Source organism: Pinus tabuliformis, chromosome J, assembly GCF_031772625.1.
Source record: "Pinus tabuliformis cultivar Carrire ecotype Pingquan chromosome J, CPIR1, whole genome shotgun sequence".
In the NCBI taxonomy this organism is placed as follows: domain Eukaryota; kingdom Viridiplantae; phylum Streptophyta; class Pinopsida; order Pinales; family Pinaceae; genus Pinus; species Pinus tabuliformis.
Window position 1 is genome coordinate 17,477,473 of NC_142295.1, and position 27,572 is coordinate 17,505,044.

The 27,572-nt window shown below is 39.8% G+C and overlaps 1 protein-coding gene across 1 annotated transcript in view; it reads left to right on the forward strand.

The window, feature by feature from the left end:
- LOC149225193 (Zn-dependent exopeptidases superfamily protein) overlaps positions 1 to 27,572 on the forward strand; it is a 608,410-nt gene that overhangs the window by 449,471 nt on the left and 131,367 nt on the right. Inside the window, 1 exon segment of the mRNA XM_089379887.1 lies at positions 18,284 to 18,665. Coding sequence (XP_089236013.1) covers positions 18,284 to 18,665 — 382 coding nt within the window.

A 27,572-nucleotide genomic window follows, 5' to 3' on the forward strand; every position in this document is an offset into this window, starting at 1 on the left:
AAATTAGAATGTGATATGCTTGGTCTTGATTCTTGAATATTCAATGTTCATTGTTCATGTACAACTTACAAGCACATAAGAAAATAACTAAAGTCTAATCCTATTGATTTCCTCTGCCCCTCTTGCGAGAAAATGCCACAGCTTTCCCTTTCCCTCTAGATGTAGATGCTGGTGCTGGTGGAGTTGGTAGTGGAGTTTGCTATGCTCTAGAAGCTGAAGAACTAGAAGTAGGAGCTATAGGAGGTAGATCACATCCTCTACTGGTGGCAGGGGTAGCCCGGGCAGGTGGTGTCACCTGGAAACATTACAATCTCCCAATCCTGAAATCCTGAAAAACTGATAAGTCTGCTGCATTTTGAATGAAATCTAAAATTCTACTTTCTCCATATGAAATCCAATGAGGCCGGAACCACTCTCAAACATCCCGAGTCATTTCATGGTAATGTTAAAAATTTAAGTAAAAGGATGAAAATGAAGATTAAGGAGAATGTCACTTTTACTTTAAGAATTGAACATTACCATGAATAGCATATCAATACTAGGGCCTAGACTTGATCATTAAGCTGCCCCACTCAGAAATTATTTGTTTCTTTCAAAAAAAATTGTAGCTGATGCAGGAAAGGTTTTCTATCAACGGGATACGTGTTTTCCAGATGCTGGACACGATGAAAATCGGCGAATACGTTTTACATTTTACAAGACACGATGAAAAACGTTTTCGACATGTTTTAGGGCCGTTTTCGTGTCCGACACGTAAAATACGGGACACGGGACCTTGGAGGACGTGTCTTGTGACTTAGATAATAGTGAATCATGTCTTGAATAGTAAATCCTGACTCCTCAATCCCAACTCAGCCTCAAAATATCAACAAAAAATATAATAATGTATCTCATATCATGAGTCATAATGTCATATACAATGAAATGAACAAAATAACTAAAGTCTAATACTATTGATTTCCTCTGCCCCTCTTGCGAAAAAATGCCACAACTTTCCCTTTCCCTCTAGATGTAGATGCTGGTGCTGGTGGAATTGGCAGTGGAGTCTGTTGTGCTCTAGAACTTGAAGAACTAAGAGTAGGAGCTATAGGAGGTAGACCACGTCCTCTACCGATGGCAGGGGTAGCCCGAGCAGGTGGTGTCACCTCCTCCTCCTGTTGCTCCAACTCTTCCTGCTCCTCCTCCTCCTCCTCCACTACATCTTGCACTAACCAATCATCAGCAGACTCCATGAGAGGCCTCTCGGACTCAACCCTCCATGCAACAATGGTGTCAATCCCATCCAATGAGATGGCCTCCATATCAGGTGTCCTCTCAAGTTGCCTCACCCACAATCGAAGATTGTAGTAGACGTAGACCATGTCATTAAGTCGCTGGGACTCCAACCTGTACAAAGATCATGAAATAATAAATTAATAATTATAAAAAAATATTGTTTAATGAATTCAAAAATTTATTTGGAAATTTGCAATATTTTAAATTTTTAAGTGTTAACCTGTTGCGCTTCTTGTTGTGTATTTTTTCAAATACACTCCAGTTGCGCTCACATCCTGAGGAGCTACATGTTTGGCTGAGGATCCGAATGGCAAGCTTTTGCAGAAGGGGTACTCTAGCACCATACATTCTCCACTATGCATCTACAACAAAATTACAAATAAAATTTTAAAAGAAACATAAGAAAAAAAATGGAATTTGAAGACAATGAAATTTGAAACAAACTAAAAAATACCTGGCATTTTAATCATCCTATCAGTCACAGCCATCTCAAAGCCAAATGTGCCACCTGCCATCCTATATGTCTCAATTTCTTTAGAGATTTATGTACGTTCTGCTGAAGATCGTACCATCCTCTGGACACAGGTTAAGAATCCATCCATGATCTCAGCATCAAATACGAACCCACATGTGTAAGAAAATGCGGGGTTCAGGAAAATCCCAACAGCATGAATGGGATGATGGAGTGTGTTGTTCCATCGTTCATCAATCACTCCCCATAGGAGGAGTTGTCTCTGAAACTCGTCATCTCCCTTATCATCATAGTAGGCCTGAATGGCTTCTTTGGCCCTGTCCATGGTCTCATACAAATAGCCCATTGCGGACTTCTCACCATCAACTAACCGAAGAACCTTTACCAAAGGTTCAGTAACGGCACACACCTCCTGCACTCCTGCCCAGAAGTCTTCCTGGTATGAAACTAGTCTACATACGACCTCTCTCTCTGATTTGCGGCTCATTGGTAATGCATGCCACTCTTCTGAAAGAAACATTCTTTTCACATCCCACATAGAATTCAAGAGGGATTGAAGAGATATGAAACTGGTGGCAAACCGTGTAATGGCGGGGCGCACTAACTCTTTGTTGTTGGTGAATCTTCTCATCAAGCTAAGCACAAATGTATGGTTATATATAAATTTTGTAATGCTTTTGGATGACTCAACAATATCTTTGACAAAGGGAATTTTCCCTATGTCCTCCAACATCAAATTAATACAGTGTGCAACACAAGGTGTCCAAAATAAAGTAGGATGCCTGTCCATAAGCATCTTGCCAGTAGCAACATAATTTGCAACATTGTCCGTTATGACTTGGACAACATTTTTTGCACCCACCTCCAAAATAAACACATCCAACAAATCACATAAAGTTCTTGCATCTTTGATTTTTGCAGATGCATCAACAGATTTGATAAACATAGTCCCCTTGGGACAACTAACCAAGAAGTTTATAAGGGTTCTCCCCTTTTGGTTAGTCCAACCCTCTATTTCTCCAACGCTCCAAGTTCCACCGCGCCCTCTGCTATTGAAATGAACAAAAAAAATCATTTTTTCCTATTAAACACGTGCTGCCCGACGGCTCGACGATTTTTACTGTAGAAATCGGCCAAAAAAAAATTGTCGATTTTTACGCCCGATTTAATCGCTAAATTGAAAAAATCGCAATAATACGATATTATCGCGATTTTTTGTCGATTTGTGCAACACTGCTCTGTACTGTGCCACCTGCACTGCTGCCAACTCTGCACTGGGCTCCCTAGCATTTGACTGCAACTAGACTCTGCATCTGTCACTCTAGCATCTAACTATATCTACATCCACTGATCCATCCTACTACCGAATACTATGGGCCCTTGTAGCAAGGTATTGATTCAAGAGGTGGACCTCCTCAAGAATCCTCCCCATTTGTAGCACTCTAGGCTACAGCACCAAATCACCCCATTTCACTCCAAGGGTTATATCAGCAAACATGGTGAAGTCTTCCTCCAGCCTGGAGGACAACATATTGATCTCTACTGATGTTCCCTATTGGACCTACTTCTCCTCCTTGCCCTACTTCCTAAGAGAACATTGGGTACTTTAGTAACCGAACTCACCACATCTGAAGCACTTGACCTTCGACAGGTCCTTCTTCTTTCTCTACTCCCCCTGTTCCTGACTAGGACCCTTCGATCTGAGGGCCACATTCTCCTCCTCCTCCCCCTGCTTCTGTCCGCTGCTACTGCCACTGATGGAGCTCTTTAAAAGCGCTCATCTCAACTCCTCTTGCTGCAATTGAGCCACATCCTATCCCAACTTTACAAGGTATCCCTGCCCAAAATACTTTATACATACTACAAACACCTGCCACTCCTCGGAGACACTATTTAGTGCCAATCTCACTAGCTCTGTGGGTTGAGGCGTTGCCCCAATAGCTGACAACTGGTCTCGGACCTCCTGAATCCTGGTGAGGAAGGAGTCTATGCTTTCCCCCTTCTCCATCTTGATGCATCTCAACTTCTCCTCTAACTAAATCTTTTGCTGCTCAGAAGTGCCCTGGTACAACATGGAGAGAGTCTCCCACATCTCTCTAGCAGTCCGTTTGCCAGCTATGTGAGAAACAATGTGATCCCAAACACCATCAAGGATCAACCTCTTCGCCCGCACCATCTCTTTTCTGTACTCCTTTAGCTGATATACATTGTGGGGCACTACTACCACTACATCTATGTATGTCTTCAGGCCAAACTCATCCAGAAGGAAGGACATCCTTGCCTTCTAGATGACATAGTTGGAAGCACCATCCAACCTGTCTTGATCTCGAAGCCCGATAGTGGCCATCTCAAACAATGTTAAAAATCTCCTCTTCCCTTCTGCTCAGCTATTCGCACTCCCTTCTGGAGTGAGAAACTCTGCACACAACAACTGTTGATTTGCAAGGGAATTCGAACTTCTTGAGACTAGAAGTTCCCTGAGGAAAATTTTCCCTCAGTGTTTGCTCTTCTTCCACCCGACGCTAGCTCTCCTCTAGTGAGCGACTCCAAAACTATTGCATCCAGCTAGAGATCTGCTCTTCGAAAAATATTGGTTTCTCCCTCTACCTATGGAATCCCTCGATCTGGAGAGATCGAATTTTTCTATCCCCCTCTCAGTTTAATCGATTCTCCTCAAGAAATTCAACCTCTTGGCCAAGGTGACTACACTGCCTCTAGGGTTTTGATCTGCTGCCCCTCAATGAACAGTGAAAGTACCTCTTCCTTTGCTACTAAGCTCTCTGTCTAATCATCTATGCTCTGATACCATGTGAAAATTCGGAAAGCTGAATCCTATTGCAACAACTAGAAATAATTCTCCTAATTGTTAAATTAATTTTTAACAATGTGTTTAATGTTTGCTAAAGAAAATACTAAATCAATCACATTGCAACCTACACAAATAAAATTGCGGAAGAAATAAATGCTAGAAGAAAACTAGCACAGACACATAAATTTACACAGTTATTTTTGGACCAATGTCCCTAGAAAAACCCAACTTGGGAAAACCGGTGTAGCAGCTAAGGGTTTTATTATTATGTATGTTGACACCTAATCATCAGGATTGGGTGAATAAGTGTAACTGATGTAAATAAATAATGCAAAATATGAAGAGTCACCGGGAGATGAAATGAACAGTCTCTCCCTCATGTATATAATAAAAACCAACCTGAATGAATATAATTGTTGACACCTAATCCTCAGCAGTTGGGTGTACCCGGAATGTGAACAGTCATCAAGAAGATGAACTGATCAGTCACATTCATGTATATAAACAATAGCTACCTAATGAAATACACCAATCAGTTTTTCTGAATTGTTCTGCCAAGTCTGGAGTTACTCCTGGTCTGACATGGTATCAGAGCCAGTCCTTAGAATAGTCGTAACTCCTTTCATTGATTCTCTGCGCATGAATACCTGAGCGCTGCCTCTGTCCTGCGTGTCATTGATTCTCTGCGCATCGGTTAAAAGTCATTGATTGTCCTGCGTTTCATTGATTCGCTGCCTCTCCACACCAGATGCACCGGCTCTGCAACAGATCATCGAGGACGTTGTGGAAATACTGAAGACTAATCCAAATCCTTCCGTTGAGGAGATTTCAAAGGAGACGGCGTACACGACCTCCTGACTCTCAAGGAGGCCTCTTCTGGCTCCACCTCAGACCGCCTCTGTCGTTGGCTCTACGGCACCTTCCTCTCCTCCGACGCCGACTTGCAGCTCGTTGTTCTCAGGTACATTCCCCCGTCGTACTCCTTGAGCTTCCCTATGGCATATTCATCGATAGCATCCACCGCCTTCTTGCTCTCGCCGGTGACATAATAGATGTCTTTCTGCCCCTCTTCCATCCGGGTCTCCGTTGACATCCCTCGTAACAGTGAACGATCCCATCTATTTCTCCTATCTTGTATCGGGCATCCACTCCCTCCACGAGCCCCTTGCCGGATTCGAGGCCGTCCACTAATGTTAAAATATTCAAAAGCTGGTTTCAGAAATTGATACATGCCCGTATCTTTTCTTCCGAGATCAAGGTACCTTTAGCTACATCTTGTGCTTTTCTTGACAGAGAATCCGCTTCCGTATTCTGGTTCTCTACACCAGTGAAGTCAAGAGCAGAGGTGGTAAGCCTCTGCCTGAGGTGTTGCGACTTGGACATCCTCAATATACGCGCTTCAGCTGTATCCATTCATTTGATCTCCGTTTCTGTGTATATAACCCTCGGCGATGTCGACACAGGGTCAGGTCATCGCATGCAAAGTTGTTGTTGCATGTTGGTGAGGGTGTTACTGAGGTTCAACCATAGAGAGAGGGCTCGGATAGGTCCGCATAAAGATATTGTATGTGACTCATAAAGATGATATTATTGTATGCATTATCATCTATGTATTTGAAACGAGTTATTAGCTGTCAGCTGTATAGACATTGAATATTATAGTACGCAATATCATCTATGCCACACAGATGCTTATACTTGGAGCGGAAAGGATCCAGAGGGTCGTTTTCCATGCATTCTTGGACACGAAGCTGCTGGGATAGTTGAAAGTGTTGAGTATTGTGCAGTATCATTCAAAACATTTATATCATTCAAAGCATTTATATATTGCGCTGCTTTCAAAGTAATATTACATGATACTTTGATATATTGAAGTGATATATTAATACATTGAAGTGATATATTGAAGTGATCCCTTGCGCATTTTTAAAACATAGTAGTATTGCATGATATATTGAAGTGATATGAAATGCTTCTAGCAAACATTAGAGGGATTTGAAGGCTGTAACGCAAGGAATTTTTTTTTTATCAGCAGAAGTAATTTTTTTTTACAGAATGCATTCAATCGTCTCTATGGTAGGAATAGTTCTCACTGGCAAGGAGAACTATCCTGAATGGTCCCGGATGGTAAAACACACTCTCATCTACAATGAGTTGTGGAAAGGAGTGTGTGTCGGAGAAGAAGACAAAGACCCTGTGCAGCCTACATCAGATAAAGAGCTTGTCATTTGGGAAAACAAGAACAGCAAAGCCTATGCATTAATCGCAGCATCTGTAAATGAAGAAGTAAGTCGCCATATTTCATCATATTCAACTGCCTTTGAAGCTTTACAAAAGCTGAAAGAACTCTATGACTCACATTCTGCACTTGAAGTTGTTCAGCTCATGATTAAACTCTTCACTCTTGAACTGAAAAATAATGATCCTCTTGCTCTTGCATCTGAAGTTAAATCCATAATGCATGATATCAAATCCACTAAAGTTGAGCTAGATATCCCTCTTATTGCTTTTCTCAAGGCACTCTATCCTACTTACTCCAATTATCTTGAGTCTTTACAAGCAAATGGAAATCTTAAAGACATAACCTTTGACTCTCTTGTGAAAAAGTTTGCTGAAAGAGAGAAAGCCTTTGGAAAGAAAACAGTCCCTGAATCTTCTGAAGAGACTGTTTGCCTTGCTCATAAAGAAAAGCATCCTGCTCAAGATTCTACAAGAGGAAGAGGTGGACGAAGAGGAAGAGGAAGATACTTCAGAGGCAGGGGGGCAGACACTCTCAAGCAGAAAAAGCAGATCTGCATTGCATTCGCTGCAAACGAAATGGATCACATGATGCTTCTACATGCAAGCTACCATGGGACAAAATTGAGCAGAAAAGAAACCAGCAGAAAGGTAAAACTGATGATACAGACAAAGGTAAAGCACCTGAATCTGCTCACTATATTGAGGCACAATGTAACATTGGAGTAAATGAAGATTTGTTTAATGCTTCACTTGCTTCTTCGAAAAATGATTGGTTGCTTGATTCAGGAGCAACCTGTCATATGACTCATAGGAAAGATTTTTTTGAAGATTTCACTGACAATGTTGATGGAGCAGTATACTTTGCAGATCAGTCAAAAATCAAGCCATCAGGGCTTGGCACAATCAGGCTTAAACTGCCTGGTCTTCCAGACTTTCTTCTGGATCATGTTCTATATCTCCCACAGCTCAAGAGAAACTTGCTGTCCCTGGTCCACATTCGCCAGCAAGGTCACTCCATTCATATGTTTGATGGCAAGCTTGAGGTAAGAAAAGCTTCTGACCACTCACTTGTCATGAGGGGTATAGAAGAAGAAAGGCTTCTAAAACTGCAAGGAACCTCTGCTCATGCACAACATTTCTCATATATTTCTCATCATGAAGAAGGTACACTTCCATCAAGTTTATTATGGCATGCTAGATTTGGACATTTAAACTATGACAGTCTCCGCTTATTGAAGAAAAATGGTGTTGCTGGTTTGCCTACAATTCCTAGGAAACATAAGCAATGTGATGCTTGCATTCTAGGAAAGCATAGCAAACAGTCTTTTCATGATTCACATTCAAGAGCACATAGGAAGCTTGAACTCATTCATTCAGATTTATGTGGTCCAATGCCTGTTCCTTCTGCAAATGGAAATAAATATATCATGACATTTATTGATGATTACACCAGAATGTGTTGGGTTTATTTATTGAAGAACAAATCTGATGCTTTTCAAACATTCAAGAATTTTCATAAATGGATTGAAAATGATGCACAATCTCATATTGGGTCTATTCGCACTGATAATGGAAAAGAATATACATCAAATGAATTTGAACACTATCTTCGCCAACATGGGATTAAACATCAAACAACTGTGCCTTATAATCCTCAACAGAATGGTGTAGCTGAAAGAATGAACAGAACAATCTTGAATATGGTACGATCCATGCTTTTCTTCAAAAATGTAAAGATAATGTTTTGGGCTGATGTTGTTCTATGTGCTGCATATATAAAGAATAGATGTCCATCTAATGCTATAAGAAACAAGACTCCTTATGAATTGTGGTATGGACATGTTCCTTCGGTAAAACATCTCAGGATCTTTGGTTCCACCTGTTATGCTTTGATACCAAAGGTACATAGAAACAAACTTGGTGCTAGAAGTTGTAAGTGTATCTTCCTGGGGTATTCAAACACATCTAAAGCATACCGCCTCTATGATGAAGTAAATAAAAAGTTTGTTGTATCTAGAGATGTCATTTTTCTTGAATCATCCAAATCTGACAATGTTGTTGAGCGGCAACTTGATCGCTTGGATAGATTCGCAAAAACAAAATCATTTCAAGAATTTGATAATCAGATTCCACATCTTGAAGGGGGGATTCCTATACTAGAACAACATGTGGAATCTTCTTCTGAAGAACAATCTCCCCTGCATGAAACTCCAACAACGGATGATGCTTTAAGTGATGTAATTGATAGAATTGGGAGACTCAATCTTGATTCAGTGCCAACTCAATCAACAGAGCAGCCTGGACCATCTCAGAAAGGTCCCCCAAAGTGGCTGACAAAGACACTTGAAAGTGTTCATCCTGATGAAATTGGAAAAACAGGAACCAGAAATACAAATCGACAAGATGGAGGTGATGTAGATGACTCTAATTCACCTGTTGATATGGATGTTACTTATGATTGTGAATTGAACTTGTCTACAGATTTTGAACCAACTTCCTTCAAAGAAGCTGCTTCTCATGATGAATGGAAAGAAGCAATGAAAAAGGAGTATGATGCCCTCATAAAGAATGGCACTTGGAAGCTGGTTGACCCTCCATTTGGAACCAAACCAATTGACTGCAAGTGGGTCTACAAGAACAAATACAAAGCTGATGGCTCACTTGACAAGCACAAAGCTAGGCTTGTGGCAAAAGGTTTTGCACAGAAGGAAGGGGTCGATTATGAGGAAACTTTTGCCCCCACAGCAAAATGGGCCACCATCCGGACACTCTTTGCACTAGCTGCTCAGAACGGTTGGAAAGTCCATCAAATGGATGTAAAAACTGCATTCTTGAATGGAGATCTAAAAGAGAATGTTTTTATGTCCCAGCCTGAAGGATTTGCTGTGAAAGGACATGAACATAAAGTATGCAAACTTGTGAAGTCCTTGTATGGCCTCAAACAAGCACCACGAGCCTGGTATGAAAAACTAACTGAGCATCTTCTGAAACTCAACTTCAATCATTTTGATCTTGATGATGCAACTTTATTTGTCAAGAAAGTTGGCAAAACAGTTGTATATCTTGTGGTATATGTAGATGATCTTTTAATGACAGGGAACAATGAAAGCTATATTGCATCCATAAAGAAAGAATTAGGAAAATTTTTTGAAATGACTGATTTGGGCTATGTTCATTACTATCTTGGCATTGAAGTAACCCAACATCCAAAATCCATATTTCTTTCTCAAAAGAAATACATTGGAGATTTGTTAAACAGATTTGGCATGACAGAGTGCAATCCTCTTTCTACTCCAATGGAACAAAACTTAAAGCTCACATCTATTGAAGGAAAAGAATTTGAGGATGCAACAAAGTATAGACAGCTTGTAGGAAGTCTCATCTACCTCACTACTACCAGACCAGACATTTCATTTGCTGTTGGAATCCTCTCCAGGTTTATGCAAAAGCCTTGTGAGGGACATTGGTCTGCTGCAAAAAGAGTTCTAAGGTACTTGAAGGGAACTCAAGACCTTGGAATCAAGTATACACAGGTGGACGACTTCAGCTTGATTGGATACTCTGATTCAGACTTCGATGGAGACAAAGAAACTGGGGTATCTACTTCAGGATATGCTATGAGTCTTGGATCAGGAGCTGTCTCCTGGAGATCACGCAAACAATCAGTTCCAGCAGATTCCACAACAGAAGCAGAATACGTGGCAGCAGCTGAAGCAACGAAAGAAATTGTGTGGCTCAGGAAAATTCTTGAAGATTTGCAGGTAAAACAAGTACAATCAACTCCACTCATGATTGATAACACCTCTGCAATAAAGTTGGCCAAGAACCCAAAGTTCCATGATCGTACTAAGCACATCAATACTAAATATCATCTGATCCGACATCATGTTGAGGCCAAAACAATCCATCTCCGTCATTGTTCCACAAATGAGCAAATTGCAGACATCTTCACCAAAGCGCTTGGAAGAGAAAAGCTTGAAAGATTCAGAACGATGCTTGGACTCACCAACATCCCTTCAGATTAAGGGGGGGAATTGTTGACACCTAATCCTCAGCGGTTGGGTGTACCCGGAATGTGAACAGTCATCAAGAAGATGAACTGATCAGTCACATTCATGTATATAAACAATAGCTACCTAATGAAATACACCAATCAGTTTTTCTGAATTGTTCTGCCAAGTTTGGAGTTACTCCTGGTCTGACAATAACGAATTGATTTTGAGGAGTTACTGCCTGGTCTAACATGGTATCAGAGCCAGCACCATTTTTGGCTTCCCTCTGCTTTGTAACTCCCTATTCTGCTTATGTTCTACCTTTCATAAAAGCGCTGCTCCTCCTAGTTCTGATAGTGTAAGAGCGCTCCTCTCTCATACCTGCGATTTAGGGTAACGGTCTTCACTGCTATGCCAAAGGTGGTGTGATGCGGTTGCTTCCTAGTATTGAAATGTTAAAACAAAATTTGTGTTGAATTTTCTGAGGACTGAACACTGCTGGTGAATGCTGGTCGAAACTCCAATGATCGGGTTGTGATATCCGTGGCTTGAATTTCTTCAAAGCGTAGTTGTTCAAAGCTTGAAGCCGTAGAAACCTACATCAATTTTTGGACGCCATGTTAACACTGTTTCATTATGCTATGAGTTGTTTAATGGCGGTACGTTGAACTGAAGACTACGAGAATATGAGTGTTGAATGTACGTTATGGAGCCGTGAACTTCTTGATTGGCATGAAAACTATGCATTGGAACCTTGAATAATGTGAAGAGCATATAGTGATGGCACATACCTTACAATAGTTTACATGGCACATATATTAAATACGTTGTTGTTTGTTATGGAGCGTATAGTGATGGAACATACCTTATATTCCTTTAAAGAAAAAACATCACATTGGGCCACTTCATAAACAGAGAGGACCTATGTGGATATGGTGTTGCATTCTACATTGACTGTATTCAAATATTGATGGTATTGGCCAGAAGGATTCGTGGTGAAAGGGCCTAAGCTTCCATTCTCTAAAATATGTGCGCCATTTAAGATCACCATTTTTGATATATAATTGCCTCCTATGTACTTATTAGACTGCTACTTTGAATATGTACTGCTTTGTTATGTGAGTTATGCAACTCTGATTTGTGGTCGCAGTACATTCTAAATGAACCAGCATATTGCGTATTTACTTGGTGATGAAACTTCATATGGTGGATTTAAGACTGTTGGTTTCAATACACTACTATTTTAATTATCCCTCATTATTTTTTTTCAAAGTTAAATAGAGTTTGCCACCAGAAGTACAATTTTTTTTAACAGTATATTGCTAGAAGTTTTCTTTTACAGCACAGATTTTACAATGCATTCAATCATATCTATTGTGGGAATAGTTCTGAGTGGTCCCGGATGATAAAACACACCCTCATTTTCAATGAGTTGTGGAAAGGAGTGTGTGTTGGAGACGGAGACAAAGAGCCAGAACAGCGTACCTCAGACAAAGAGTTCGCCATTTGGAAAAATAAGAACAACAAAGCCTATGCATTAATTGCAGCATTTGTAAGTGAAGAGGTGAGTTGCCATATTTCGTCATTTTCAACTGCTTTCAAAGCCTTACAAAAGCTGAAAGAACTCTATGACTCACATTCCGCACTTGAAGTTGTTCAACTCATGATTAAACTCTTCACTCTTGAATTACATAATAATGATTCTCTTACTCTTGCATCTGAAGTAAAATCTATAATGCATGATATCGAAGCCACTAAGGTTGAATTGGATATTCCTCTTATCGCTTTTCTCAAGGCACTTTATCCTACTTACTCCAATTATCTTGAGTCATTGCAAGCAAATGGAAATCTCAAAGATATTACCTTTGACTCTCTTGTGAAAAAAATTTGTTGAAAGAGAGAAAGCTTTTGGAAAGAAGACAGCCCCTGAATCTTCTGAAGAGGCTGTGTGCCTTGCTCATAAAGAAAAGAATCTTGCCCAAGATTCTTCGAGAGGAAGAGGTGGTCGAAGAGGAAGAGGAAGATATTTCAGAGGCAGGGGAGGCGAACACTCTCAAGGAGAAAATTCAGATTTGCATTGCATACGCTGCAAAAGAAATGGATCACATGATGCCTCTACATGCAGGTTACCTTGGGACAAAATTGAGCAGCAAAGAAACCAACAGAAAGGTAAAACTAATGACACAGACAAAGGTAAAGCACCTGAATCCGCTCATTATGTTGTGGCACAATGTAATATTGGAGTAAATGAAGATTTATTTAATGCTTCACTTGCTTCTTGGAAAAATGATTGGTTGCTTGATTCAGGAGCAACTTGCCACATGACTCATAGAAAAGATTTTTTTGAAGAATTTACTGACAATGTTGATGGAGTAGTATACTTTCCAAATCAATCAAAACTCAAGCCATCAGGGCTTGGCAAAATCAGGCTCAAATTGCCTGGTCTTCCAAACTTTCTTCTGCATCATGTTCTATATCTCCCACAACTGAAGAGAAACTTGTTGTCCTTGGTCCACATCCGCCAGCAAGGTCACTCCATTCATATGTTTGATGGCAAGCTTGATGTGAGAAAAGCATCTGACCACTCACTTGTCATGAGGGGGATAGAAGAAGAAAGGCTTCTCAAGCTGCAGGGTACCTCTGCTCGTGCACAACATTTGTCATACAATTCTCATTATGAAGAAGGTACACTTCCATCAAGTTTATTATGGCATGCTAGATTTGGACATTTGAACTATGACAACCTCCACTTGTTGAAGAAAAATGGTGTTACTGGTTTGCCTACAATTCCTAGGAAACTTAAGCAATGTGATGCTTGCATTCTAGGAAAGCATAGCAAACAGTGTTTTCACGATTCACATTCAAGAGCACATAGAAACTTGAACTCATTCATTCAGATTTATGTGGTCCAATGCCTGTTCCTTCTGCAAATGGAAATAAATATATGATGACATTTATTGATGACTACACCAGAATGTGTTGGGTTTATTTATTGAAGAACAAATCTGATGCTTTTCAAACATTCAAGAACTTTCATACATGGATTGAAAATGATGCACAATCTCATATTGGCTCTATTCGTACTGGTAATGGAAAATAATATACTTCAAATGAATTTGAAAACTATCTTCGCCAACATGGGATCAAACATCAAACAACTGTACCTTATAATCCCTAACAGAACGGTGTAGCTAAAAGAATGAATAGGACAATCTTAAATATGGTGCGCTCCATGATGTTTTTCAAAAATGTAAATTTGATGTTTTGGGCTGATGCAGTTCTATGTGTTGTATATATAAAGAATAGATGTCCATCTAATGCTATCAGAAACAAGACTCCCTATGAAATGTGGTATGGGCATGTTCCTTCGGTAAAGCATCTCAGGGTCTTTGGTTCCACCTGTTATGCCTTGATACCAAAGATACATAGAAACAAACTTGGTGCAAGAAGTCGTAAGTGTATCTTCCTGGGGTATTCAAACACCTCCAAAGCATAATGTCTCTATGATGAAGTCAATAAAAAGTTTGTTGTATCTAGAGATGTAATCTTTCTTGAATCATCCAGAACTAACAATGTTGTTGAGCGGCAACTTGATCGCTTGGATAGATTCGCAAATGCAAAATCATTTCAAGGATTTGATAATTAGATTCCACATCTTGAAGGGGGGATTCCTATACTAGATCAACCTGTGGAATCTTCTTCTGAAGAACTCTCTCCCCCGCATAAAACTCCAACAATGGATGATACTTTAAGTGATGTGATTGATAGAATTTGGAGACTCAATCTTGATTCAGTACCAACTCAATCAACGGAGTAGCCTGGACCATCTGAGAAAGGTCCCCCAAAGTGGCTGACAAAGACACTTGAAAGTGTTCATCCTGATGAGGTTGGAAAGACAGGAACTAGAAATTCAAACCGGCAAAATGGAGGTGATGTAGATGACTCTGATTCACTTGTTGATATGGATGTTTCTTATGATTGTGAATTGAATTTGTCTACAGATTTCAAACCAACTTCCTTCAAAGAAGCTGCTTCTCATGATGAATGGAAAGAAGCGATGCAAAAGGAGTATGATGCCTTGATAAAGAATGGCACTTGGAAGCTGGTTGATCCTCCATTAGGAACCAAACCAATTGGCTACAAGTGGGTCTACAAGAACAAGTATAAAGCAGATGGCTCACTTGACAAGCACAAAGCCAGGCTTGTGGAAAAAGGTTTTGCACAAAAGGAAGGGGTCGATTATGAGGAGACTTTTTCCCCCACAGCAAAATGGGCTACCATCTGCACACTCTTTGCCCTAGCAGCTCAGAACGGTTGGAAAGTCCATCAAATGGATGTAAAAACTGCTTTCTTGAATGGAGATCTAAAAGAGAATGTTTTTATGTCCCAGCCTGAAGGATTTGCTGTGAAAGGACATGAACATAAAGTATGAAAACTTGTGAAATCCTTGTATGGCCTCAAACAAACACTACGAGCCTGGTATGAAAAACTAACTGAGCATCTTCTGAAACTCAATTTCAAACATTATGATCTTGATGCAACTTTATTTGTCAAGAAAGTTGGCAAAACAGTTGTATATCTTGTGGAATATGTAGATGATCTTTTGATGACAGGGAACAATGAAAGCTACATTGCATCCATAAAGAAGGAATTGAGGAAAGGTTTTGAAATGACTGATTTGGGCTATGTTCATTACTATCTTGGTATTGAAGTAACTCAACATCCGAAGTCCATATTTCTTTCTCAAAAGAAGTACATTGGAGATCTGTTGAACAGGTTTGGCATGACAGAATGCAACCCTCTTACTACTCAAATGAAACAAAACTTAAAGCTCACATCCATTGAAGGAAAAGAATTTGAGGATGCAACAAAGTATAGACAACTTGTAGGAAGTCTCAACTACCTAACTATTACGAGACCAGACATTTCGTTTGCTGTTGGAATCCTCTCTAGGTTTATGCAAAAGCCTTGTGAGGGACATTGGTCTGCTACAAAAAGAGTTCTAAGGTACTTGAAGGGAACTCAAGACTTTGGAATTAAGTATACACAAGTGGACGACTTCAGCTTGATTGGGTACTCTGATTCAGACTTCAATGGAGACAAAGAAACTGGGGTATCTACTTCAGGTTATGCTATGAGTCTTGGATCAGGAGCTGTCTCCTAGAGATCACGCAAACAATCAGTTCCAACAGATTCCACAACAGAAGAAAAATATGTGGCAGTAGCTGAGGCAACAAAAGAAATTGTGTGGCTCAGGAAAATTCTTGAAGATTTGCAAGTAAAACAAGTACAATCGACTCCACTCATGATTGACAATACCTCGGCAATAAAGTTGGCCAAGAACCCAAAGTTCCATGATCGAACGAAGCACATCAATACTAAATATCATGATTCGACATCATGTTGAGGCCAAAACAATCCATCTCCGCCATTGTTCTACTAATGAGCAAATTGTAGACATCTTCACCAAAGCGCTTGGAAGAGAAAAGCTTGAACGATTCAGAACGATGCTTGGACTCACCAACATCCCTTCAGATTAAGGGGGGGAATGTTGACACCTAATCATCAGGATTGGGTGAATAAGTGTAACTGATGTAAATAAATAATGGAAAATATGAAGAGTCACCGGGAGATGAAATGAACAATCTCTCCCTCATGTATATAATAAAGACCAACTTGAATGAATATAACGAATTGATTTTGAGGAGTTACCGCCTGGTCTGACAGTGTAGCAGCGAAATAATATGAGTACAACTGGATGCCGAAACTGGCAATACTGCAGAGAAAAATTGGCAAGAAAAATCTAGTGAGGAATTTCCTCACTCCACAAGCAATTTCCCGACACCACTTCACTTCAAAATTTTGGCCTTCTGAAGCATTGCATCAGTCTCTGCACTGCTCTGCGTAGCTGGCTAGACGACTTGTATTCTGCGGAATTCTGATGAAGTCATTTTGCCTTTTGCTGACCAAAAAGACGCTTCTCCGGCACTCTGGGACTCCTTCCAAGCCTTTGGAACTGAAAACGTCAATCTTCTTCAGCAAATTGACTTTGCCTCTAGAGGCTACTGCGCAACTTTGCATCAGTCTCTCTATGGCTCCTCTGCCTCTTTGCAAATGCACTCACCGGATCTAGAATCCTTCCTCCGGCTTCACTGTCCTTGCCCCTCTCTCACTGCTGCGATCTCACTAGCTCTCTCTCCGGCAACTAACTGTCGCTACTCTGGAAATCGATCTGTTCATGAAATCGAACTTCTCAAGTGATTTCTCCAAACCCCATCGACTTCTTCTTATAATCCTCTGTTGAGACTTCAACAGCCAAGATTAGATCTTAATTGATGGCTAGGATTAACTTGAAATCGATCCGTGTGAGTTTCTAAAACATTCACACCTTAACTTAATTAATTCTGATTAATTAGTCATATTCCCTAAGTTAAGACTTGAGAAATATTTAAAAACTGACTAATAATCTAATTAAGCCATTTCTATGCGGAATTTCCAGAAACAATTTCTGGGTTTTGGAGATCTCATGTATTCTAGCCTCTCCACAAAATGTCAAGTCTAGAACAGGTCCGATGCTACAAAAACTAACAGCCTCTTGGTGTCCCTATCCACTGGGAGCACCGAGAAGAAAGATGTAATCCTCCGAGTAATGTCTAGATGTGTGGTGAGTCAAAGGATGTGAGCTTTGAGCTTGAGTGCCCCTCCCAAGTATAATGTGAGGCACCGCTGGTTTGGATACAGGAAAAGGTGGCAAGGGAGTTGCAAGATTCCTTGAATAAGCAGTGGAATTGACTGTGTATCTCGTAGTACTGGGGCATAGTAGTATTTAAACCCTGCAGTTTAATTTCCCACTGCAGCTTAATACCTCTAACCTATTCTTTAGATACTGTTGGTATTTTATCTTTCAAATTTAAACCAAATAACAACGTTTTCTTGACTAGTGCTAAAGAAGATCCCAACAATTGAACAACAATAACCAATAGAAAACGGAAAGCAAATATTTGAGAAACAGTACAACAAAGACCATTTTCTCTGTCGACTTTGGCATATTCTTAAACCCTTCTCAGTGGAACCCTTTCTTTCTCTGTTGTAGGCAATGGATCAGTTTGATCCCACAGTTTTATGTGCATAATTCACCTATGAGTTGTATCATTTCATATGTTACCCATTTATGGGTTGATATTATGTTTCAGTTACACAGTATTATTACTGTCAAAAGTTCAAATTAACGTTTTTCACAAGTAACAGGGTGTGAAGGGTTTTTTATGCTTTTAATATTTATTGCGGCTTGCTCTTTCCTTGTAACATTTGCTATGAGAGTATATATTTGCTGAGTGACTTTATGATCAATGATCCTTATTAATCATAGTCATCCGTTATTTCCTTTTCACTTGAACAGGTTGTTTAATCATAGTGATTAATAATTTTATTTTCATTTGAACAGATAAATTTAATTAATCACAGTAATCAACGTTTTCCTTTCCACTGGAACAGGTTGTCCATGTTGTGGAGGCCACAAGCAATAAGGGAAATCACTCTCAGTTCAAGTCATATATTTCACTATCCTCTGTGACACCAGGAAAACTGACAGAGGAAATAAAACATCTGAAAGATGAAAATTTTATTTGTGGAAAAGGAAAGCCTGTTGATTTTGTGACCTATTTTGTGGAATATGGTTGTGTCAGTTTGGATGGTACTGGGGATGGATGGAGTGAAAGAGATTTTCCAGTCATACAGGTTGAATCTGATAATATAAGTGAAGGTAAAAGAGAGACAATTCTTTCTGTTGATATGAAGGTTTCTAATCGTTGGGTTATGGCAATCAATGATATGGAGATAAAAGGCTTCAAGCTAGAAATGACAACAGCTCAAAAAGGTTAGTACTTGTAATACCTTGAGGTGGGTTTTGACTCTCGATGAGGATTGGAGTGCATGTTAAAAATTTGACAACAGTTCTCTTTAAATGTACCATTCTGCTAGTTTCTTACATTCTATATGAACATAATAAATTAAAAATTGACATTTTTTCCTAGGCACAGTCTAGACTCTACTGTCCAATCTTAAATTTATCTATGTTCGAAGCTTTCCCACACTATACTAGGGATGTGATTTTTTCAGACTTAAAGAGTCTATATTTGGTTTCTCTGGGGCTTAGTTATGCATGCTAAATTATTTAGCCATTTTGAAAGGAAAGGTTCTCTATATTCTGCACATTATTCATACTCAAGATCTTGACAATTAGAATAAATCTCATTTGCACTATCTTCAATGTCATAGCATTTAGCTTTACTACATGCACTTATTCCTCTATATATTCTTGTATATCTTTTCTAATTCTTTGATTATGTATTTAAATTGTACATTGGCACAAAACTTAATATATAGCATAAAGAACAAAGCAACAGGCTGGGATCTTTGTTGCTGGGGATGAATCTCCCAATCCCGCAAGATGTGTGCCACATGCCAGATGCAAGGAGGTGCACCTGACTAAACTTTAGAGCCATCCACTCAAAACAATCTGAAATCATGATTTGTTCTGTCTAATGCCATTTCTAGTATTCTCATTTTTAATGTCTGATCCATGCCTGCCATGCCCAACGGTCTAATCTAAAGTCTTATTTTCTTGCCCATTCCCTGTTACGTATTTCATGAATCTGTTCAGGAATACATACTAAGAGTCTGGCCAACATATTTGATGCCCAAGTTGCCATACACGGGTCAAATTTGTGATTTCTAATCCCTGACAACGTGTTACAGAGATCCCACCTATGTATCTAATGCCCAAATATATAGATAGACTAACTTTTCTCAAGATTCATACTTCTCAGTACTATATTCCTTTCCCCTGATTTTTGGTAGATCCGAATAAATTGCTGACTTTTGTTGTCCGATGGTATAAAATTTGGTATTAGAGCTCATATCACAGTTTTTCTTAAGTTCTTACTGTTTAACATTACATACATGTGTGTGTTTTTAAGAAGTTTCTTTTATATATTTTATTGTGCCCAGAGGTGCTCTCCAGCCCAGTATGGAAAAGATGTTGTAATGTCCTGTAAACAAGAATAATAAAAGAATGTAAACATTAGCGGTATTCAGACTCCGGTTTTTGACAACCATGGTTTTGCCCATGATATTCTTCCCTAATGAAGCCTATTTAAAGGCATAAAATTCCAATGAGTTTTTCTTTTTCTACATAGAAAGATTTGGTTGGGGTGGAAGCCAAGTGCACATGCCAGGCGTTACAAACAGAATACCAGTGCTTGCAAACAATAGACAACCTAACGATGAAGCTGGCACGTAGCTGGGACAATACAACCTCTGTGATATTAGAATTCAAGTGGTTCCAATCGAACTCAGGAGATCCCAGTCTTGCTCGCGAACACCATCAACTTCCATGGCCGAGATGGAATTTGACTGAAAGATTTAGTACTAAATTCATGGCCTCAAGGGCGGATCAGATCACTCACTCGTCCTCAGCATGGCCACGACCTGCAAGAAGTCAGAAAATTTGAATGGGACCGTGACACCAAATTCTCAAATTTTGTCTTTAAATGACGTTAGTTGCTGGGATGCATATGCTTGGGGATTCAAAGCTGTTGATGAGGCCCATGCGGTTGTCCTCCCGAATCTGAATGAGGATTACGATAATCCTAATTGCGGGCTGCTCAGGGCAATGAGAATATTAGATGTTCTTTTCAGAATATATAGTTGTAAGAATTTTAAAATATTTTGATCAAAAACATATGTACACTCTACTTTTTTTCTTGTATAAAAGGCTATGCATTTTGCTCAGAAAGTGTTGTGGCACAGATTGTCACGAGTCACGACAACGCTCAGATCGGGGGCTGTCACACTAATCCCCGGTCTCTCCATTTAAGCCTGTCTCCCGCGGCTAAGGGGGGTAGACCCTATAGGAAAATGGATGACCAACTGTGAATCAGTTGGTTTGGGAGACACGAAAGGAAACCAGCACTAAATAGATTTTATTAAATTAATAGACCAGTGCCTTATGGAGTTAATGTTTAAATGATTACTTACTAAATGTTGCAGAAATGTAAACCATGTAGAGCAATCATTTAAATTCAAATAACCCGAGCGAAGATTAACTTTTATCAAATGCAAGAAAATGCTTAACGGCTTAATGATACTCCAGCAATTTAAAATTTCGAAAGATAAAGTTCGATACACAACCATGTAATTTTAAACGCTAACCAGATATCTCATTCATGATCATTCAAGCATACTAAATCACATAAAAATGATAAACGTTTTTTCCACATCAAAATTTTAGCCTCAGCCAAAGAGATAAAAAGTAACAGATTCCTGAGCTAAGACTCAAACTAGCAAAATATTTTTATGTTTTTCAGAGAAAACAAAAATTAAATCTAAATGAAACTTAAAAATCTAAATCTACACTTTAAAAGAAAAGAAACTCCCTTTTTTATAATTTTATAATTTTTGTAAATTTTTATACTTTTATAAAATTTTAAGTTTAAAACAAACTAAAATCTTAATAAAAATAAAACTTAAAACTATTCTAAACTAAACTAAACTAAAGTCTTAATTTTTTTTTTTTTTTTTACTGATTTTTTATGACATAAAACAAAACTAAACTAAAAAGCATATAATTCTAATACCAAAAGCTAATCTAAAACTATAAAACAATCAAATCTAAATTAAAATCTACAGCTTTAAATCTAAAAAAAAAAATTAAACAAAATATAAAACCTAAACCCTAACTAAAGTCAAAAAGGACTTTTTATATTTTATATTTTTTTTTTATAATTTTTATAATTTTAAAATTTTAAATTAAAACTAAAATTTAAGTCAAATCTAAAATCCTAAAAGAAATTTCTACGCTAAACTAAAAAATTAACCCAAAAAACTAAATAAAAAAAAAATGCGATACATAAAAATTATACGTTAGCCTAACTAAAAAATACAATGACTAAACTACAACTAAAACTTAAATCTATTAAAAAAAATCAAACTATGCATATCAAAACGAAACTTACAATACGCAACCAAATGAAAGTCGATAAGCTTGTTTGGTGCTGCGCAGGTCGACGGGAGCTTGACGGCACCAAGGACACAGATGGACAATGGAGCTTGATCCACGCAGCACGCAGGTGGGCAGCAGAAATACTGAATCAGGGTTTTAATGCGGGTTCAACAGAAGAGATGGGAAACCTAGCGGCGTGGAGATGATATGCTAGCAGCAGAAGATTGTGCAGCGTGGAAGAGAAGAGGCCCACGCAGGTTTGCAGGTGGCCCGTCGAAAAAAAAGATGCAAGAGGAATCGATTTGCAGGTGGCCCGTTGATTCAAATAAACTGCGTTAACCCTGAGAAGTGACTGCATTTTTTGAATGCTGCTGCGTATGCTTACAGGGATCAGCTAACTTGCGGATGCGGAAGGGTATGCGTACGGCAACTGAATAGAGATACGACTTTGCAGAATGAAGATTCGAGCGGATGGTGGCCACGCTTATGTGAGCAGCGAACAGCGTGAGGACTATGCGGAAACAAATCGATTTTTTATGAGCGTTTTGAGTTTGTTGTCTTGCTGTGCGTGAGGACAGAGGTGGATGCACAGAATGAGGATTTGGACGGAGGTTCCTGAGCGGATTTGATGGCAAACAGACTGCAAAGAATGAAAGCTGTTGAAGGACGCCTGAGCAGATAGGGAAATGATGTGTGGAGAGTGAGGCAATGAGTAAGTAGCAGAGACGGCAGCTGCGTGTGATGAGCAGAAACAATGGACGCAGGAAAATGCCAGCGTAATTTCGAGAATCTCTTCCTGCAAATGAGAATAAATCTTGAGCAGTAAAATAGTTTTGATGAACCCTCGAAATTCTTCAGAAACCCTGCAAACTGGAATGAAAAATCACCCAAAAATTGATATGTGCATAAAACAAAATTAAAACCCTAGATCAGCTAAACAACATTTACAGCTTTTGACTCTTAAACAGCCAGATTTATCAATAACAACAGTAATATTATCAAAATTCCATATTTACGATGAAAAACTTCAGAAATCTCTCATGCAATTCAGAAAAACAAACTTAAATGATAAACCTAGGATCGAAACTGGCTGGGCTCTACAAGAAAATGCTTGTGGGAGTTGGCTGGTTCGGCCGAAAACTTGCCCAAACGCCCACTGATTTTCTTCAATAAGGGTTTCCTGCACAACTCACATTCAACCATCAATAAAGAGAGAAAAACAATACTAGATCTCAGATGCAATGGAGATACCTGCCATTACTTCAAAAATTCTAATACCATTCAAACCCTAACAAGTGAACAAGATACCTGTGTTCAACAATACTCTACAATAAGCTGTTACTAATGGCTAAAAATCAGAAAATAAAATAGCTCACAGCACTTTCAGAGAGTAACACCAGCAAGATTTCAACCCCAAAGTCTTTCTTTATTAGCACCAGAAAAAGGTTTACAAGAGAGCTTATTCAGCACAAGACTCACAGATCGAATGATCTCAAATGACCCCTAGCACCCTATTTAAAGGAAAAATTCCCAACAGCTAGTTCGAGTGATCCACGTCAAAATGATCTCGACCGTCGATGAGGATCAAGATATCTCTTAATCTCATCCGTCGAATTTTTAATGTATTAAAAAATTGAAATTCTGCATTTATTTATTCAAAATATTATTATTTTATTATTTCTAAGTTTTTTTATTATTTTATTAATTATTTTTTTTATTTTTTAATATTATTATTTTTTATATATATTTTATATTTTATTTTATTTTATTTATATCTTTAATTTTTTATTTTTTTTATTTTTTCAATTTTTTAATTTATTTTTAAATGGATCCTCGAACTTAGCCTTTGGAAAAATCACCTAGGACCTAGGACTTAGGACTTATGAGGGGATTAAAACATTTTCTAACCCTCAAGACACTTTACATCATGACTTTTACAACTTTACATCTCAAGGGGGAAAACCCATTTGACATAGACCCTCATAAACCACCCAGTTCTGCGACACAACTATAATCTAGCAGATTAACACACTAGGATTACTCTAAGATTCTAATGACAAAATTCATTTTGGCTTTGGGGTTAGGTTGAAGGAAAACTTTGCCGATCATGGATTGGTGAGACGAAAAACCTTCCGGAACGTAGATTATCACTAGAAAATTAGGTCCACCTAGGCAATTTACATACATGACTCATATCTGCTAAGATTATTTACAATTCACACATGCAGACTGGGTTTACAACATAGTATGATCAAGTTGACGATGACTGTCAAATGGCACGGACATGTCGATCAAGCGCTATCCCCTTTTGCGAAGAAAAAGGGGTGTACTGCTATGGGTAGTTGCCACGTAGTGGTCAACAGAAAGTCTATACAATAGTTATATGTACTTTTCCGTTTAACCTCATTATAACTATTATAATACAAAATTTCCCAAATTTTATTAAAAAGAATAGTTTGTTAAAATTGTGCAGGTACAAGGTTTAATTCACATGCCTCATCATTGCGTTGCTTTTATTTTTAATCAAGGCAAAGAACTTTATGCAAACCTGTGTGCCAACCTCGACTAGAGCGTTGTGACAGATTGAACCAGTGAGTGCCAGGAAAAGGTTAAGGAAATAAACTCAAACGCACTCCTAGGTGTGGAATGCTATTGTAAGTATAGGTTACATGATAATTATAATGATATTTGATGCAGTATATGGAGCATAATGTTTTCATGTATTCATGTTACATATGTTTTGACACCCTTCCATGCAAATTTCTCTCCTATGTTTTGATGCCATGTATGATATTTTGTTGAAATTTCTAAGTCTATCCGTTAGAAATTTAATCTGTATTCTTCTGGTTTACTTATGCTAATTGTTAATTACGAACAAGTTATTTAAAACATATAAATAACGAAATAAACACAATACAGTCTCAACCATCTGCAGATCAACAACTGGAAGAAATAGCAAACACACAAGTGACACCGTTATTTTTGGACAACTCGTCCCTGGAATAACCCAATGCGGGAAAACTGGTGCAGCAATTTTGAGGGTTATATTATTATGTAGTATATCCTTGAGTACAACTAGGTGCCAAACTGGCTCACTCGACAGAGAAAAATAACTAGTAGTAATGCCTCTCTATTTGGAAGCAGGTATTCAGAAAACCTGCCCCACGAAACCCTCTCCAGCATCACTGAAGCATTGCGTCAGCCCTCCTGGCCTCTGCGTCAGCCTCAAACCCCTCTGCATCAGCTTCAAACCCCTCTGCGTCATCCCTCTAAGTCACTGCGCAACCTCTGGGACCCTCTACGTCACTCCTGTTGCCTTCTGCGTGGATGATGCAAGCCCTTTGCGTTGTCTCTGCTGGGCTCTGCGTGGCCTGCCATGGTTTCTACGTCTCCCTTTCTGCCTCTGCGTTGGTTTCTCGGAACTATCTCTGCCTCTGCACTGGTTTCTCGACACTCTGCCTCTCTGTCTAGTACGCACTGCCCCTCGCTGTTGTTCACTGATTCCATTTTACTTAGCAAACCCCGCTCTAGTTGAATGACTGAGCACTCTGGTGTATCTTCCAACTGACCATCAAGCCTCCTCTTGTACTTTTCTTGTTGGTCCTCCAATGGCCGAGATTAAATCTCTAATCAACGACTAAGATTAGATTTGGCTTGATCCATGACTTTTGGAACCTTCTAACCCAGTTTTATATTAATACCCATTAATATTTTATTTTTCCTAAGTTTAGACTTAGGAACTCCATTAAAAATATTAATTATTTTAATATCTCCCAAACTGGGTACAATCTGGCCAAACCATTTCTAGGTCTTGGAGATCTCATGTGCTTTAGCCTCCACCAATTTTCATGGCTAGAGCACATCCGATGCTACCCCAAATCAACACTCCCTCTTAGCGAGGGTTGTGCTCTAGTAATACTCCTCACTAAGCATCACACTGATTATCTGGCACCGGTACCTGTGCTAATTCTAGGCCTCCCCGCCCAACATCCTCTGCACTACTGCATCCTATATTGTTGCCCATAACCCTGCCATTGCCACTGTTGCATCCATACGATAGCGCCCTCTGCATCCGTGTTGTTGCTGGTCCTTTCTCCCAACACTGCATTTGCACTGCAACCCCTTCTCATCATTCTACATCGTGCTACTGCCAACTGCTACTGCACTGCAACTCAGTTACTGAGAAGTAAGTAACTGATCCACCCAACTTTTGACTTCCCTATCAGGCTAGAAACACTCCTGATGCTGAAGCTCTCTCTACTGAGCTTTGCGTTGCTGCAACAACTCCATGCATCTCACACCACTGCAAACCTCTTTGTGTCATCTTGCACTATTGCAACACTCTCTGTGCCTCTCGCATTGTTGCAGCCTACTAACCTCGCACTACCTAGGGACTCTTGCACTGTAGCGCCATCTGCTGCTTCATCCGCATCCGTCTCTACCGACATCTGCCAGTCCTGCTACTCTCTCTTCGGGGCTCTCATAGCAAGGTATAATCCAAGAGGTTGGGTACCTCAAGGATCCTGCCCCTCATCGCCTGTAGTCTTCCTGACTACAACTCGATGTCTCCCCACCTCTTCTCTAGAGGTACATGAGCACTCATGGCACAATCGTCATCCTCCTCTACCTCCTTTTCCGCCTTCCTTGGCGCTGCCTTGGAGTCAAACGCCTCTCCCTTAGTCTTCTTTCTCGGACATTGGTTCACATAATGACCCAGTTCCCCACAGTTGAAGCACTTAACCTTGGAGAGGTCCTTTTTCTTCCTCTTCTCCTGCTTTCCCGCAGATGCCAAAGCTGCATCCTCTTCCTCTTCCTTCTTGATCGAGACTCCCACTCTTCGGATACTGTGTTAAGTGCGATCCTCAACAACATCTCCTCATCCGGCGTGGCCCCTATGGAAGTCAGTTGGTCCCGGATCTCCTTCAACCGACCAAGGAAGTGATCTATCTGCTCCCCCTTCTGCATCTGGGATGACTGCAGTTGATTCTCGAGTAACATCTTCCTCTGCATGGAAGTATGCTCGTACAATTTCTTCAAGGCGTCCCACATTTCCTTTGTCGTCTCCTTCTCGGCAATATGTTCGACCACATGATCCTTGACCCCATCAAGGATGATGCATTTCACCTTGGCCATTGCGTCCTCGTACTTTTCATTATTGGTCGGGTCAACTAGGATCACCATTGTTCTCAAGGCGAAGGCCTTGATGCAATGTCTATCTAGAATGGACAAGATCCTGGCCTTCTAGACTACAAAGTTGGATGCCCTGTCCAGCCTATCCTGATCCCTCAGCCCATTCATGGCCATCTCTCTGCTCTTCTTGTCGACTCCTCCAAGTCTCTCTACTTCCCTCTGGAAGTTCTCTCTTTGACTCCTGCTGAGTCTCTCTACTTCCCGCCTGGAAGTTCTCTGCTCGACTCCCTCTAAGTCTCGATTTCCCTTCTGGAAATCCTCTTGCCAATCATCAAGTCACACCTCTCCGATCTTTTGTGCACCTGCAACACTGATCCAGATTCCTTGGCTAGAAATCTGCCTTGGTAGCGACTCCCTCTACCTTGGTTTTGCCCTGTTAAGTACTGTTCTTCCCACAGTACCCCACCAGCTTCACTCTTGCAAACTGCCCACAGCTTCCTATGTCCCAGCAACTGAAAGACTGAGCCTCTAGGCTCTGCGCAATCCCGAAATTGGCTGAAATGCTCCCCTAGCCAACTACATCAACCCTCCTGGTCTCTGTGTGGCTCTGCGTGAGCCCTTTTCTGTCCTCCTCAGCCTTTGCACTAGCCT